General features: G+C 36.3%; 1 protein-coding gene across 1 annotated transcript; it reads left to right on the top strand.

Annotated features, from left to right (window-relative positions):
* Nucleotides 1-11,771: 11,771 nt before the first annotated feature.
* On the top strand, nucleotides 11,772-15,619 carry LOC118734238. The gene is made up of 2 exons (XM_036463960.1): nucleotides 11,772-12,140; nucleotides 12,208-15,619. The coding sequence occupies exon 2, from the start codon at nucleotides 12,528-12,530 to the stop codon at nucleotides 13,497-13,499; it is 972 nt and encodes a 323-aa protein (XP_036319853.1). The 5' UTR covers nucleotides 11,772-12,140; nucleotides 12,208-12,527; the 3' UTR covers nucleotides 13,500-15,619.
* The last annotated feature ends 2,896 nt before the right edge of the window (nucleotides 15,620-18,515 follow it).

Below are 18,515 nucleotides of genomic sequence, written 5' to 3'. Positions count from 1 at the left end.
GCGACCACAAAAACTCTCGAGTGCCGGGTTTCAAACAAATCCAGTCATTTTTTTAAAAATGGACCACCATTTTGGATCCGCCATTTTGAATTTCGAAAAACTGACTTCAGATCCCTAATTAGCAACCCCAGAAACCCCCCTGGTAACAAGTTCCAACCCATGACAATGCGTAAATCGTTCAGTATCAACGTTTTAATTTTACTAGTCTCTTTTCGGGAGCATATTTTCGGGCACTAGGCCCATTCTAACTGTCCAAGACAGGTATGTAATTAAGGAAATGCATTTTAACATGTCAAGAAAATAAAAAAAAACGAAAACATCAGCGTTTTTATAAAAAACTGACCAGCGCGACCTCTAAGAAAACTTTTTTTTCAAAATAAAAAAACACGTTTCTCTTTTTTTATAACAAAAAAAATTCCCAAAAAAAATTTTTTTGAACCACTCTAATACCCACATACATAAGTATGTACATACCAGGGGTCGAAAATATCCCTCAATACTGTGAAAGTGTCCCAAAATAACCGTCCCTATTTAAGAGAAAAAATAACCCACAAAAGAGAACAGGTGGTTAATTTTTTGCAGATGTGTGCTCCTCTCAGTGGGAAAGGGTTATTTGCATATCTTTTTCCGTTGCTGTTGGACACGGACACTTATCGCTGGAAGAGGAAAAATAAGTGTTAGAGCGCGGTTAACCGCGGACGTGTACGCAGGGAACCGTAGAAGTGCGTAGAAACATATCAAATTTGCTGTTGATAGAGATAGATATAAGCAACGTCAACGTCGTGGTCATGCGGTGGCAGGGTTGCGTGCGTTTAAATCCTTATTGATTTAAAAACCGCTATCAATTAAGAAATATATTTGATTTGTGATTTGATTTGTCAACCAAATAAGAAATAAAAATTGTTGATTTGATTTGTAGAGCGGATCAGTTTGATTTGTAATTTTTCAACTAAATAATACTTTTGTGATGCAACGCATATAAGATATTCAAGTATCTTCCAACTTTCAGTTCTACTAAAATCTTCGGGGTCCTCGGGATTAATCCGTGATTTTCCACACTTCTTCGGGATTATCGGAATCTTCGGGACCACTCCGGGATTTTTGGACTATTTCGAGATGGAAATGAATTAAATCGATTCATGATATCGAATCTTTCTTAAATATCGAACATTCCTAGTTCCCAGGTTGAGTCTCTGTGACTATATCATTTTCTTTATAATTACCTTTATTTTAATCTGCCTTCCTTTATCTTCATCTTTACTCATCCTCATATTTTTCTTAATATTTATCTTTATAATCTTTATGTTTATCATTTTCTACATCTATATATTCCCCTTCACCTTTGCCCTTATATTAGTAAAATTTTTAAATTTACCTTGATCTTAATTTATGCATTGCCTTTATTCTTTTATTTATCAATAAAATAAAATAGCTTATTTTCGGTGTATCATATTAAGAATGTGCACGCTCTCTTCTTTGTCATAAATGTTCGCACATGTATGTATACTAGGGCGGGTCAATTTGTATGGATCGATTTTTTCGACATTGTTCCTAGCATATTCGGATTTTTCATAAAATTCTAAGAAAAAAATTCCTCCAGACCATAGCTCTAAAGTTAATTTCGAGCCTGCGCATTTTTAAAAGAAGATATCTTATATATAAAAATGAATTGCTGTCCGTTAGCCTCGCTAAGACTCGAAAACAGCTTGACCGATTTTAATATTTTTATTTTTTCGGTTTGTTTTTTATAATATCCGGATGGTTAAAACCAGAAAAAATAGAGAGTTGCCACCTGTTTAAAAATTTCAATATAAGTAAATTAATTACATAAATTAGATATTGCAATATGGGTGTCAAAAGAAAGAGGTTATGAAGGCTTACAGGCGAAAATATTTTTGAGGGGGGTTGCCACCTGTTTCAAAATTGAATTGAATGAAATTGATAAGATAAATTAAATATTGCAATATGGGTATCAAATTAAAAAGGTTTAAGAAGGCTTACTACTGAAAATATTTTTGAGTCGAGTTGCCACCAATTTCGAAAATTTAATTCAATTAAGCTAATAAGATAAAGTATGTATGTATTATAATATAGGTGTCGAACGAAAAGTATTTGAAAAATTATTGATTAAGAAATATTTTCTATAGGCCTGCCACCTACCTGAGCGGTAAAAACTAAAAGCCATACTCGCAAATACTATTCAAAGCTTTTGAGGCTCGCATCAATGTGGAATACTGTAACTCCGTCAAGTTAGTGTTTATTGATGGCAAACAAAGTACTACCATGTTTGGCAATGATATCACCCCATCGAACAATGCACTTAGCCTCGATATAAAAAGAGAACAAAAGCCGAAGTATTAGCCGAAGCAGTTCACACAAATTTAACTAACAAAAAAATATGGCCTATGAATCTTTTATAGAAGCTGTGAACACTGGAGTAAAATTTAAACAAAAAAACAAAACCGACTTCAATTCTCATATACAAATTTAAGTGTACCATTATTTTCTTCGTGGCCCAATTATCGGATCTACACTCAATTAGTAGGAGACTACCTCTGAGGAACCACCTTTCCTTTCAAAAAGAATTATAGAAAACGGATAACGTAGTCCAAAGTTACGCGGTAACATACATAAAAACATATTCCGACGAATTGATAAAATATGCAGATTAATATTTAATAAAGTGTTACGGATATATTTTTTTTAATACAAACCTGTGCTTGGGAGTTTATTGATACGAAAAATTAATTTCTGATATCTATTTTTTATTGAAAGAACCGCAAGATTGCACTACAAAGCAAATTACATATTTTTTGCTATTGTAAGGGGAGAAGTTACTGTATGTATTTTTTTTATATGTACAGTGTCGAACAAAAGTTTTGGCGCAGTAAATTTTCGCATTACATATATGCAAAAGTTTTAATTTATTTCCGATAATTTTTTATAAAAACATAGTTCATACTTAATGTGGCCAACCGTACTTCTTTCGGAAGTACAGTACTTCTTTTTTCGCTCTTGTACTTTGTACTTCGAAGTACAGTCAAATGTACTTATTTGCGATATTTTGTACTTTAGGAGGAAGATTTTGTAACCAGTTAGCGACAATTTTCGGATCGCTATCGCACTTTTTGACGCATGATATAAATGTTTTTGCGTCTAAAAGTGCGATAGTGATTCGAAAATTGTCGCTAACTGGTTTCAGAATCTTCCCCCAGGTCCTGTAATTCTCCGATCTTCTGGACGATCGTCACATGGTCTGGGCGATAATTTCGTTGAAACCATTAAAGTCGCCGCGCACCGATGGCATCATACCTGCACAGCAGCGAAGGACTCTGAAGCTGTCGTGCGATTGGTTGGATCCCATTTATGCGAACTGCGTGAGGACCGGGTACATCCCGAAGGCTTGGAGTTCAGCCCGAAGGGCGGAAAAGGCGCACATGTTTCCCCTAAGTATTTTAGGTCAATCAGTCCCTCTTTGTTTTTGCTAAAAACTCTAGAGAGACTAATAGACCTCTGCATAAGAAACGCGATTGCTTGTGACTGTCTTACAAGAGCTCAGTATGCTTATTGCAAGAAGAGGTTGGTGAATATCGCCCTGCATACATTGGTAAAGTGGTCATAGGAACTTTTCACGCATAAAGATTATGCAGTAGGGGCCTTCTTCGATATCGAGGGGGCCTTCAACAATTTCACACCAGAGGCAACAGTCGATATAAATATTCATAATCCGGGGGTCGAAACCAACCTAATAAGGCTTATCTACAGCTCACTACCGCGAATAGAACTGTCGCGGCGGAGTGGGGACGCGCCTGCACTCAATGCAGAGTCATTTGGAGCACTCCACAAGGTGGTGTTCTCTCTCCCCTGCTCTGGATTGCGTTATAAACGACCTTCTAGAGAAACTGGATAAAGTGGGCTGTCGGGTGATCGCCTATGTAGATGATGTGGAAATTTTGGTTAAGGGACGATTTCTAGACACCATTTTTATTCTGGCTCAGGGTACCTGAACCAGGTAACTAGGTGGGCGATCAACGGCGGCTGTCGTGGAAGCCTAATATTGAGGTAAGGTAAGAAAGGTGTCGGTTGCCTTGTACTTCTGTAGGGGTCTCTCGCCCAAATTAATTCATTAGCTCTAGGAAACCAGATTTAAGCCTATATTGTTTCAGGGAGCCCTTCTCTGGTGGAACTTACTAGAGAAGGCTACACTTGTAAAATAGGAATTAGCGGAGCATTAGGAACCATACCTACACTGGCGCTTAACATACATATGTTGAACACGACGCCTGCGGATATTGCAGACAGAATTGTCGCAGCACGATCTGCTATTGGGCTTAGGGGAACCGGGTCCTTTCGTGACATAAAAAAGGAAAAGATGTTTCTCTGCTGCAGCAAATGTTTTAATAGGGCACTTTTAAACATGTTACCTCTCAAGAGCTAGTGATGGGGGTTCTGACAGGCCATTATGCGATTGGTATTCATGCGTTGAGACTTTGAAATTTCAACTGATCCTCGCACTTTTCAACAAACACTGAGCTCTCTTTCTTCTTCTTCTTTTTTGGCGCTGTAACCGCCTAAGCGATTTTGGCCGAGTTCAGCAAAGCACGCCAGTGGTTTCTCCTCTGTGCCAACTGACGCCAATTGGAAACGCCAAGTGAAGCCAAGTCCTTCTCCACCTGATCTTTCCATCGCAGTGGGGGCCTCCCTCTTCCTCTGCTACCACCAGCGGGTTCCGAGTTGAATACTTTCAGAGCTGGAGCGTCGGTGTCCATTCGAACGACATGGCCAAGCCAGCGGAGCCGCTGTATTTTAATTCGCTGCACTATGTCTATGTCGTTGTAAAGCTCATACAGCTCATCGTTCCATCGTCTGCGGTACTCGCCGTCGCCAACGCGTAAAGGACCGTAAATCTTCCGCAAAATCTTTCTCTCAAACACCCCAAGAGCCGCCTCATCGGATGCGCCATATACCAGCACGGGCATGATGAGTGACTTATAGAGCGTGGTTTTCGTACGTCGAGAGAGGACTTTACTCCTGAATTGCCTACTCAGTCCAAAGTAGCACTTGTTGGCAAGAGTGATTCTACGTTGGATTTCAATGCTGACATTATTATCGGTGTTAATGCTGGTTCCCAAGTAAACGAAATTCTCTACTTTCTCGAAATTGTAACTGTCAACAGTGACGTGGGTGCCAAGGCGCGAATGTGCTGACTGTTTGTTTGATGACAGGAGATACTTCGTCTTGTCCTCGTTTACCACCAGACCCATGCGCTTTGCTTCCCTATCCAACTTGGAAAAGGCAGAACAGACTTCGCGGTTTTTGTTACCGATGATGTCGATGTCATCGGCATAAGCCAGCAATTGCACGCTCTTGTAGTAAATTGTTCCTGAGCGGTTCAGTTCTGCAGCTCTTATTATCTTCTCCAACATCAGATTAAAGAAGTCACATGAAAGGGAGTCGCCCTGTCTGAAACCCCGTTTTGTGGCGAACGGCTCGGAGAGGTCTTTTCCAATTCTGACGGAGCTGGTGGTATTGCTCAACGTCATTTTACACAGCCGTATGAGTTTTGAGGGGATGCCAAATTCAGACATAGCGGCGTATAGGCAACTCCTTTTAGTGCTGTCAAAAGCGGCTTTAAAGTCGACAAATAGGTGGTGAGTGTCGATCCTTTTCTCGCGGGTCTTTTCCAAGATTTGGCGTATTGTGAATACCTGGTCTATGGTGGATTTGCCAGGTCTAAAGCCACACTGATAAGGCCCAATCAGTTCATTGACGGTGGGCTTCAGTCTTTCGCACAATACGCTCAACTCAGGAAAATTCAATAAATCAGCATACTAATTTGCAATTTTATATTTAGACTTTCAAGCAACTTCAAACCTGCACTTTGATAAACTAAAATTAAATGTATTATTAAACTGCATACTTGGAATTTTTCTAAAAAATACTTTGCCTATATTGCGAAAAATTTACTGTGCCAATACTTTTGTTCGTTACTGTAAGTAAATAAACCCTTATTATTATTATTATTATTATTTTTCGAATCATAAATTTTTTTTATGATTAACAATGTATTTATATTTTTTTGTTTGGTTTTAGATCCTTTTTGCTTTCAACACGAGGTATCTTTTTTCTAGTTTCTATTGTCATAGCCAAAACTCCCTCTCTATTTCTATCAATTAATCAATAAATTTTATAATTTTTTTTTTGGCATTTTTCCTAAATACAAGTAGAGCTTTATAAAACTTGTATAACACCAAATGTTTATCAAGCTTAGGATTTTGTGTTATCCGGGCAGGCTTATTAATTTAACCAGAGAATATGTTTTCTTTATTAAGTTTACCCAGTTCCCCATTTTAAACTGCTACCTGTACTGAATCAGCGATTAAAACTTGTTAAATTTTTATTTAAAATTTTCGGTAAGGAATAAGCGAGTGGATGAAAAATATATAAACCGTAAGAACGGCCCATATATATGTATATGAAAGAATACACACATGCGACGACTCTAGCCATTGTGTGTCACTCCTTTAAATCATAGTTATTTTTTTCTTATGGTATTAAAAAAATATCGTTCGTAACACTTTAGTAAATATTTATCCGTATATTAACTGAGTATATATTAAAGACTAGAAGATGACCCGGTGAACTTCATATCATCTATAATTTATTTGAATTTCACTTTGATCAATTATAACAAATCTTCAAAATGCAATATAATGAGATCACTAATACTGCCTGCTGTTATAGCTGATAAAAGATTCCACACCTATGAGATGTGCCACGCCCCTTTTTACAAACTCATTTATATACATATATCTTTCCATAAGCACCTACCATAGGTATCTGTGCGTTTCAAATTTCGAGTTCATGTGACTATAATTCCGAAGTTAGAGCTGATTAAAAATTTTCACTATGGGAGGTACCCCTCATCCCCCTCCCCCCCTTGGCGAGTTTCAATTTTTTTACCCTATTATAGGTCCAGGAGTCATGGCAATACTTTGGCAAAATTTTATTCGATTCTGTACATCCGTTCAGGCTGCAACCTGGTACATACATACATACATACTTCCACAAATATATAGTAGATATGCTTTGAAGCGCCATCTTGCGGTTCTTTAAATAAAAAATAGATATCAGAAATTAATTTTTCGTATCACAAAACTCCCGAGCACAACTCTTTATTACAAAAAAAAAAAACATTCCTAACACTTTAGTAAATGTGACCTGGTCTACGGAAAGGGGGCTTAGGTGTCAAAAAATCAATTTTCACTTTTTGGTTGATTCGGATGGAAGATGAGATGCTTTTTCACGTGGTGAAAAGCAGAAAATCCTAACTTGCTTAGAAGTGTACTAAAAATATAGAGAAAGAAGAGTAAAAATACGACAAAATATAATTTATTGGTAATGAACAAAATACATTGAATTATAAGCGATGAACTATAATAATATTCCGACCAACAACAACACTTACTGGACCAACAACAACACTTACTGAACCAACAACAACACTTACTGGACGTCCGGCGCGGAGAACAATTAACGAGATAATGAGAAACTGACGAAACGAGTTGCTTACTTTTAACAGCTTTTTGACAGAAAACTAGTTTTCGCACGTAAGCTCCCTTTTCGTAGAGCAGGTCACAAATATTAATCTGATTATGGACTTAGTATTAATTAAAAATATTTTCTTTTAAAATTGCGCAGGCTCGAAATTGATTCTAGAGCTATGGTCTAAAGGGCTTTTTTTCTTAGAATTTTGTGTAGAATCCGAATCTGCTAGGAACGATGTCGAAAAAAAAATTGACCCGCCCTAATGTATACGTATATGTCGTGTAAAGAAATGCCTAACGCTTTGCTTCCACTTATTACGCCCATTTATATTTTTCAGTCCTACAATAACCCACAAATTAAGACACCGATAACGATATTTAACCGCAGATTAGTGTTAAACAGACATTGAGTAACCGGCCCTTAAAAGTCCTTGTCAAAGTGTTTTTGCCCAATTTTAGCAGTTGATAAATAACCCACAACGGAAAACACAAAATGATCGCACAGAGTGATTTGCCACGGTGGGAAACACTCTTTGCTTGAGAGATGAGTGTTTGCGTCAGTGGTAAACACCATACGAGACACTTGGTGACGGTTATTTTCGATCTCTGGTACATATGTACATATATTACTTTCCATATCTATTCAAGTCTTTAACATGCGCCCATATATGTAATACTTCTATATTGGCAGTAAGCTAACTTCCCAATTGGTAAGCATTCCGAAATCTAAGCGAGACAGTCTAGTACGTTTTTCGTGTATTTAATAGGGATGTCTCGAATGCCATATTTTTCACATTCGCTAATGCGAATGTTAAGTCATCGTAAAATTAAAAGTTTTGTAGATTATTATAACATTATCGAGAGGATTTTCACCGAGATGAGCCCGTTTTTCTTTAAGATAGGCCTTCAATTGAGCTTTTATTTCAAATTTTTTAATGTCTCCAGATTTTACATCCGAGCCTTTGCTTTCGCTGTAGGAATCTAAATTATTTCTAGGTTGCTTATACGACTTTTAGCAGTACTTGTTAAAGGCCCATCAATGTTGCTTGATATACAACTTAACCGTTTAGCGCCTGAAGCTAAAGGCCGGTTATTGCCCGCACCCTCGTTAGACAGAATTGAGAGTAAGCTAACTTCCCAATGTGTACGGTTTTTGTGTATTTAATAGGGATGTCTCGAATGCCATATTTTTCACATTCGCGAATGCGAATGTTAAGTCATCGTTTTTATTACTTAAAAATTTTGTAAATTATTATAACATTGAACGAGTACTTAACCTATACAGTGTCTTAATCTTGTAGCCAAAGTTCAAAATGGCAATTATATATTTCATAAAAAGTAATTTTGCTGCCTTTTCTCCCATGAGGCGATTTCTTGGAGGCTTGTATACAAGGCCGGCTGCACTAAAGAATTGCTCACTTGGAACGGCGGGTGGAGCGCTCAAATATGTGCGACCCAGATTGGTAAATTTGTCGTAGGGCGGTATTGTCACTTGCGAAGCGAACAAATTTGGCGAAGCGAACGGTTTGGCGAAGCGAATGGATTGGCGGACGCAACTTAAATATGCATTAAGAGTGTTCGCTTTTACCAGCTTGTGCAAGTTCTTCGCATCGCGCACACTTTTAATACCTTCTCTGCCTTTTAGTTCGATTCGCCAAACCGTTCGCTTCGCCAAATTCATTCGCTTCGCAAGTGACAATACCGCGCGTATTTTTGTTTAGTTTTCCACCAATCGAGAGGATTTTCACCGAGATCAGCCCGGTTTTCTTTAAGATAGGCCTTCCAGTGAGCTGTTATTTCAAATTTTTGCTTTCGCTGTAGGAATCTAAAATTATTTCTAGGTTGCTTATACGACTTTTAGCAGTACTTGTTAAAGGCCCATCAATGTTGCTTGATATACTACTTAACCGTTTAGCGCCGGAAGCTAAAGGCCGGTTATTGCCCGCACCCTCGTTAGACAGACTTAGAGCCATTTCAACAACATTAGTGTGGACACTCTGCCCATGTACACATTCGCATTCGCAAAACATACGTATCATCTGATGCGAATGCGAATGTGTAAAATGATGCGAATCATTCGCATAACGAATGCAAATATTCGCAAAATCCCTCGTATGTATTGTGTCCGTGAGTGCCGTTTTTGTGTATGTGTTGTGTATATGTTTATTTATAAACGTATCTTTTCCTTTTATTTTGTACGGTTTTATTGGTATATCTGTACTGCAAGGTTTTCGGACGGTACTAGCTCTTACTGCCAATATACATACATGCATGCGCCCCACGCTTTTCATTTTCAATCTTATAAATTGTTTATAATGACTTTTGCAAAAATTTCAAAATCAAAAGTTACTTTCCATTTATCCAAGTTAGTCCATTTATAAAACCACGCACATTAAAAAGTTTTTTTATTTTTATTTATTTTCTACTTGTTAGTCTTGTCTGTAGAAAATTTTGCAATAGATATTAAAATAATTCAACGATATTAATAGATTGATGCACACACATGCATATGCATATGTATGCACGTCCATACGAGCACCAATTAATTTCATTTAAAGCACTGATAGGCACTGCCTGCTCCCTTTTAAGCTTTCTATACATTTGTATAGGCGCGAGCAGAGTAAAAGCTCTCTGCCATCGCTGATTTAAGGAAATGGCGTGTCGTCCATTTTCGCTGTAGCGTAGTTAGTGTATAGGGCGACATCTACTTCTCAACTGTAGAGGTAGATCCCCCTATGCACTATGCGTTTTTTTGGAAATTTGCAAAGCAAAGCTTTTATAGCTGTCTGGACAAACAACATTGCAAGTTGATAAAGCCGTTGTACAAAATTTGAGATCGATTTTAAGCGAACGTTATTCATATACCAAAAGAGAGTGTCAACGTGAATAGACGTGCATTTGATTGTTCTGCAATAATTTATTATAAATCGAGATATTTCAAACTTATATTCATGTATAAACTCGGCTGCTGGTTTTACGAGATAGTGACTCTATACCAGTAATGAAATATTTCTAAACAAGTGAAAAAGATTGAATTCAAGAGTTGAACTCTAAATAATAATTTTTCTAATTCCACCTTCCTTTGCACAAAATAAACAAAACAGTAAACAAAAGCGCGGTGGCTGAGTGAATAATGGAAGAGTGTCAAAAGTGCCGAAAAGGCATAAGAGATAAAACTGGATTGCACTGTGCGGGTATGTGTGGTAGAGTCTATCACAAAACCAAAGCGTGTGCATCTATAGATGACTACTGTTTGCAAGGTTTAGTAAATTGCCCCTTCTTGAGATTCATGTGTGATCACTGTGTTACATACATATCGAATGTTGATTATGCGCTCAAACAAATGATAAGCAACAAAATAAATATATGCGAACAGAAAACGGAATTCGAAGGCCCACTAAACAATCATAATAGGGAAATCAAGGAATTAGTAGCTAACAATGAGAAAGAAATTAAGAGGATAATGGAGACTTTAAAAAAAGCAAATAAGGAGAAAGATGATTTAATTAAGAGGGTCGAAAACTTGTGCATTTTTAATAAAGATTACTTAGGGCCGGTTACTCAATGTCTGGTTAACACTAATCTCCGGTAAAACATCGTTATCGACGTTACCGACTCCATGTTATATGCATGGAGCCGAACACGTCGATAATGATGTTTAAACGGAGGTTAGTGTTAACCAGACATTGAGTAACCGGCCCTTAGAGTAATCAGCTGAAGGTTTGTCTAAGCAAAGAGAGGAGATAATTAAAAAGGGTGAAAAAAGTTGCTATGCTAATGCAATGTATACTAAAGCTCGGAAAACTTTGACGACAGCAAGCGACAAGCAGCATCTGTCAAATTTTAAATACACACGTTCTTACGGACACAATTATTTTGACGACAGCACGACATCTTGGCTGCAGGACTGCAATTGTCGACGTCGCCAAATTAAATCTATTTCTACTTTTGCCGGCGACAATGAGTAGATGTAGTGCTGCAAAATTAAATTGTCGCAAAATTAATCACATATTCTTGATTGTTCATGTTTTTCTTATTTACTTAAATAAAAATACACAATTTGTGAAATAAATATACCAAAATGTCAAACTTTAAAATCAGCTGTTTGCTATGTCGCTGAGGTCTTCAAAATGTTTAAGAAGCTGGCTTCAAGGCGACATTTGTCGACAAAATGATGTCGCTGTCGTTACGTCGTGAAGTTGCAGTCGTCAAAGTGTTCCGAGCTTAATGCTTTAAAAAGTGTCCCGCCTATTATTGTTAAGCCAAAATCAAAACAAAGTGTTGGCGTAACAAAAAAACACCTAAACAAGATAGATGCCACTGACATGAAAATTAATAAGGTGATAGATAAATCCAATGCTTTTATAAAATGTGTGAAAGTTTTTAAACAAAGAAGAAATAATAGCTCGGTGTGCACGGTGTAAAACGGGAGAAAATTAACATCGGTGGGATCAGTGTGACGTATATGATGGGCTAAATGTTAAAAGATGTTTCAAATGCTTAGGGTACAATCACAACGCAAATACATGCACTAAGGAGTTAAGATGTGGTCTATGTTTGGGTAAACATAAATCTGATGAGTGTAGTACACAGGTAAAAAATCCTGTCTGTGGAAATTGTGCGGACGCAAATAAAGATCTTGGTTTTTAACTCGATACAGGTCATAGCATTTTCAGCAAGGAATGCCCTGTCTACCAAAGAAAACTGAAAATACAAAACCAGCGGGAGGGTTACTAGCAACCAAATCTAGCAAGTGTTATAAGTAAAAAATCAGAAGATTTAAAAGTAATATATTTAAACGTTAATAGCTTAATACACAATAAACTTGAAATCGACAGACTAGTGGAGCTATTTGACCCAGCTCTTGTACTTTGTTCCGAAACTAGCATAACAGATCAAATTAGGGATGCTGAAATAGGTGTAACATCGTTTACAGCAATTAGATGTGATTCACATAGTAGGCACACCGGAGGTGTAGTTATGAACATTAAAAACTCGCTGGAATTCATGGTAAAATATAATAAAGTCATGAATACAAATATATGGTGTATTATTGTGCAATTAAAAAATCTTGAGGTTAAATGGAAAATTGGAGTTATATACCACTCCCCAAGTACTAGTGATAGTGAGTTTATCAACTATCTTGATTCAATAGTAATGAACATATGTGATACAACGTCTAACAATGTAATTGTTGGAGATTTTAATATTAATATGAACAAAGTATCGACACACAGTGTGAAATTGAATGAGTTGTTTAATTCCATTTCCATGCACCAACTTGTAGATTTCAATACCCGAATAGCAGAAGAATCTCAGACAAAGATTGATCTCCTATATTCAAATGTGAAAAATATTGCATGTAAGAGGCTTGATCGACACAAAATATCTGATCATGAAACAATAATGTTTAATATTAATATAGGAAATCAAATCCCTCTCAGAGTGGTATCAGAAATAGTTTCTTGGGAACGGTATAGTTGTGATAGCTTAATTGATCTGCTCAGATGTTACGATTTTTCCATATTTGATCAACTTGATTTAGAGGAAATGGTAGCATTCCTAGATCTATACTTGCTTAACAATCTGCAACAATTAACGTTTGTGAAACAAATAAACATTAAAATAAAGAATAAGTGGTATGACTACGAACTGACACAACTAAATAAAAGAAAATCAGAGGCATACAATTTAGCAAAAGCATCACACCAATGGTCAGACTACTACAGTATTAAAAAAGAATACAAAAAAAATGATAAAACTGAAAAAATTGAATATATGGAGAATAAAATTATAACTAACCAGTCCGATAGCAAGTTAATGTGGAAATATTTAAAACAGACGGTTTGCTATAATAGTATAAAAGATGATATTACATTATTACAACATGGTGGTCAATATATTGAAGATAAAAATCAAATAGCAGAGGTCTTAAATACCTACTTTGCATAGTGGAAATAAATAATAATATTGAAAATATAGAATATAGTGATAACAACTATAATAACATTGATAGCACATTTAAATTTAACGAAGTAACTACTGATGACATAGTGCGAATTGTCAAGAAATTTAAATATAAAATTGGTGGGAGAATCTATTATCTGAAGGAGTAATAAAAGACTCTTTAATATACTTGGGGTATTTTTATTCAATTATGATCAACAAAAGTATAAAGATGGTATCGTACCTGATGAATGGAAAGTTTCCACAGTGGTTCCAGTCAAAAAAATTAAAAACACAGTTAAAGCTGAAGAACTTCGACCGATCAATACTCTGCCAAATCTGGAGAAAATATTAGAAACAGTGGTAAAAAACCAACTCATGGAGTATATTGAAGATAAAAATAAATGAATGAAAGAGCAGTCAGGGTTTTGAGCTAAACATTCGTGTGAAACGACACTTAACTGGGTTATTTCTCAATGGAAGGAAGACATGAGAAGTAAAAAAGTAATACTGACAGTTTTTATTGACTTGAAAAGAGCTTTTGAAACCATTGATCGAAAACTAATGATTTATAAGTTGAAACAAATTGGTATTAAAGAGGTAGAACTGAAGTGGTTTGAGAGCTTCTTAACCAATAGAAAGCAACACTCAGTTATAGGAGAAGTATTGTCTAAGGATTTGCCGGTAGATATTGAACTTCCACAGGGTTCAGTAGTAGCACCAATTTTTTGCAATATCTACATCAACGATATTTTATCATCAATCAGGTATTGTAAGATAAGACTGTTTGCTGATGATGCACTGTTGACTATAAGTGAAGACGATTTGGACACAGCAACTCATAAAATGCAAAATGACTTAGACTCACTATATGTCTGGTTATGCAAAAATAAGCTAATGTTAAACGTAAAAGACCAATTATATGATAATTTCTTCAGCAAATAAAACTAGATTAGGGCGACACGATTTACATGTTAGGGATGAGAAAATTACAGAGGTTTCTACAATTAAATATCTTAGTGTTTTAACTGATAATAAATTAAAATTCCATGATAACATTGAGTATACCGTCAACAAAGCGTCGAAAAAAATTGGATTTATGAAAAGGACATGTAAACATCTAAGTAGAAGATATAAAATTATGGTTTACAGATCAATTATTAAGCCACATTTTATATACTGCCCCACTATACTGTTTATAACACCTGAGACGTATGTATATAGAGAGGCTACAAAAAATGCAAAATAAGCACATACTTAATGCCCGATACGATACCAGCATTTCATCAATGCTGAACAATTTAAACTGGTTAAATGTGAAACGACTAATCTTTTTCCATACAATGAAGTTTATTTATAATATAAAGAATGGAACCCTTCCGAAATACTTGAGTGATAACTTTAGGTACAGCAGTGACACTCACACCTATGAAAACAGAGTCAGGGATAACTTTAAACTTCCATTTTGCCAGACGGAAAATCAAAAGAGAGACTTGTACTATAAAGGTTTAAAAATGTTTAACGAACTGCCCGTAGAAATGAGAAGCTGCAATAGCTTACAAAAATTCAAAAGTTTATTACACGAGCATTGCAAAAAACACATATAAGATTGCCATTGGGCCTCGCCATTCTAACAAGATACTAGCATATGAGAGACGCTACGAGCATGGATCGGAAACCCGGCCTTTCCGACCATGCCCAACAGCTCGTTCGCAGTACGGAGCGGAAACTAGAGCTTTCCGCCCGTTTCACAGCAACATAATTATGAAAAGAACATGGATTGGAAACTCGGCCTTTCCGACCATGGTAAACGCCTTTATTGACGCAGAGCGGAAACTAGGCCTTTCCGCCTGCTGAACATAAAGATAGACTGGAGACTAGGCCTCGCCAGCTATCCAACCCTAGGCTATAATGTACGTATAATTGATTAATTAATTGTACAATAAATTAATATGTATAAAGTATGTATTTGAAAATAACTAAAAATTAGTAAAGAAAATAGGAAAAATGTTAATGTATAGTATTAGTAGAAGAGCAATCAATTATTAATTATTATTATTAATTAATTTGTTTCAGTAGTACAGAGTAAGACTTATGTATTTTAATAGTACTTCAACTATATATATATATATTTTGTTTTACAATACTTATTTTACTATGCAAGTTTCTTAAATTTTAATTTTTACAAATTTTCTCAAACAACAAATTTTATTAAACAACAAAATACAATATATGTAACTTAACAATAACAACGAGTATGACTTAATTAATAGAAAAGAAAAAAAAATATTAGAATAGAACAAAAATAGTGGAGAGAGATAGAGAAAATTTTAATGCCCTTACACAATGCTATCAGTCATTTTTAAAATAATTGTAGATTTGTGTCCTGTAGTTGAATCTGTTTAACCCACTCTTTACGGTCTCAGGTAATGAATTCCAGACTCTTACTGCGTTAATGAAAAATAGTCTTGATGATGCTAGGTAAGTAAATTTTGGAACAATAAAACTGTTGTGTCTCTGTGACCTTACTGGTATCAGCTTCTCAAAGAGATAGACAGGTATTTTAAATACAGTAAGTTTGTAAATAAATATACAATTCCTAGCGGCCAAATAGTTCTCAAGACTACAACTTAGGATATTTGTTCGACAGGCAGAAATGTGCTCATATCTACCAATCCCATATACATAACGTGAATGTATACTACCTCAGAGTAGGTGATGATTGGCATAATTAGTTGGAGAACTAATTTACGCCTGGTTTCCAGTGTCGTAAATGTTGCAGAAACTCTCAGCTTACGCAGTATCGCATACACGCTGCTCACAACCTTATTTATGTGGTCAGTACATGTAAGTTTAGAGTTAAGAATAAAACCTATATTTCTTATCTTATCCGTAAAACTAAGCGGACTGGTACCTATCCACAGTTTTGGAATACAATCAACATACACCACACTATTACATACAGGCAATACATACGACTTTGACGCATTTAAACATAGAGAATTTCCAGCAGCCCAAACAGAAATAGCAGACAAGTTACTGTTTATTTTGAAACATAAATCCTCAACGAGACCAATACGACTGGACAGGTACAATTGTATGTCATCAGCATACGCATGGATATTCACATATTGACAAACAGGAAAGACATCATTGACAAAGAGACTGAATAACAGTGGACCGAGGACAGAACCTTGTGGAACACCAGCATACACAAATCTAGGCCGGGATATTAGTTTGTTTGACTTAACCTTCTGCATTCTACCCTCCAGGTAGCTAACCATAAGTTTCACCGTACTGTCTTTGAAGCCGAAATAATGTTTGAGCTTCAGACACAACAATTTGTGATTCACTGAGTCAAACGCCTTTGAGAAGTCGAGTAAGCAAAGAAGTGTCAGGTCGCCATTGTCAAAGTTAATTCTAATATCATCCAGTATTTTGACCACTGCCGTCGAACAACTGTGTTTTTGTCGGAAGCCAGATTGTAGTGGAGAAAGCAGACTATTTTCTTGCACAAATGCAGAAATTTGCGCAGCCATTAAGTTTTCACAAGCCTTCGAAAAGACAGGCAGTATGCTGACAGGTCTATAGATGCCAGCATAAGTAGCATTCGTCTTCTTCGGAGCTGGCAAAATTATAGCTTTTTTCCAAACTGCTGGAAAGCATGAGCTGGTAAAACAATAGTTTATTATATGAGTCAGAGGGCCTATTATAAAATCAATTACTATTTTGACGAATTTCAGCGAGATTTCATCTTCCCCTATAGCGTTAGACTTAATTTTTGACAGGGCCATCAGGACCTCAACTTCGATAACTGCCATAAATCGAAACTCGTGTTTTGGACTAGCACAAGACATGAAATCCTTCAACACGGGAGCACAATGGTTTTTGTTGTTGGCACTGATAAAATATTCGTTCAGCTCATCGACGTAAATTTCACACTCGGGTCTTTCTTTGCTATGTATTTTAAGATTTTTTAGATTGCGCCACAGTTCCTTCGTGGGGAGTGACGGATTTAGTCTTGAATAGCTGTACCAACGTTTTGCTTGTCTTATTATAGCAGTAGTTTCATTTCGAATTTCCTTGTAACGATTCCAAGAAGTGTCCGTTTGATTTTTTCTCCACTTAGCATAAGACTTATTGCGTTTCCTGATGGCAGAACGAACTTTGGAATTGTACCAAGGACACGAACTATTTACCATATTTACAGAACACAGTGGAACATGCACATTAAACAACATGGACAAGTTATTGTTGAGGAAGTCAAGTTTATCATCAACAGTGGGAAGAAACCAACATTCATTCCAATAAATATTGCTCAGGTCTGAAAACAAAGAATCTACATTCAACGACTTAAAATCACGATACACAAAGGTAGCACCTAAACCTGGACGATTCATCACAACATCTAGAGAACAAAATATTAAATCATGGTCGGCAGGTAATAAAATAATCAAGGAGACTAGGTGGGGAGTTATTTGCATACCTCGTTGGCATAGTTTCGTTAACAACACAAAGACCTGCTGTTGCCAACTGGTCCAATGATTTACTACTACTGGGATCGTTTACTAATATATTTACATTAAAATCACCACAGATAAGAATACGCTCATAATCTAACACAAATTCAGACAGGTCAAAAAATAATGTATCTAGAGCTATACCCTTATTAGGATTATAAACACATGCGAGTAAGACTTTATTCACGCCATCAGATACTTCAGGAATTATGTATTCAGATTCGCAGTTGTATGATTTTACTAACAGTTTGAGTTTCAGACTTTTGTTACAGTACACTGAACTACCCCCCCCCCCCCCCCCCCCCCCCTTTTTTAAGTATACGACCATGCCTCAATAAATTGTAGCCGTTTAAAGACAGGTTGAAATCAGGAAGGTCACTATGGAACCAAGTCTCAGAAACACAAATTACATCCACTGCAGACTCTTCAAAGACGTACCTAGCTAAGTCAAGTTTATCACGGCTTAGACTACGTGCATTAAAATGCACCACATTAAAACCAT

Source organism: Rhagoletis pomonella, unplaced genomic scaffold (assembly GCF_013731165.1).
Source record: "Rhagoletis pomonella isolate Grant_MI unplaced genomic scaffold, Rhpom_1.0 Rhpom_scaffold_00002, whole genome shotgun sequence".
Classification (NCBI taxonomy): domain Eukaryota; kingdom Metazoa; phylum Arthropoda; class Insecta; order Diptera; family Tephritidae; genus Rhagoletis; species Rhagoletis pomonella.
This window is presented reverse-complemented; position numbering and strand designations above follow the sequence as displayed.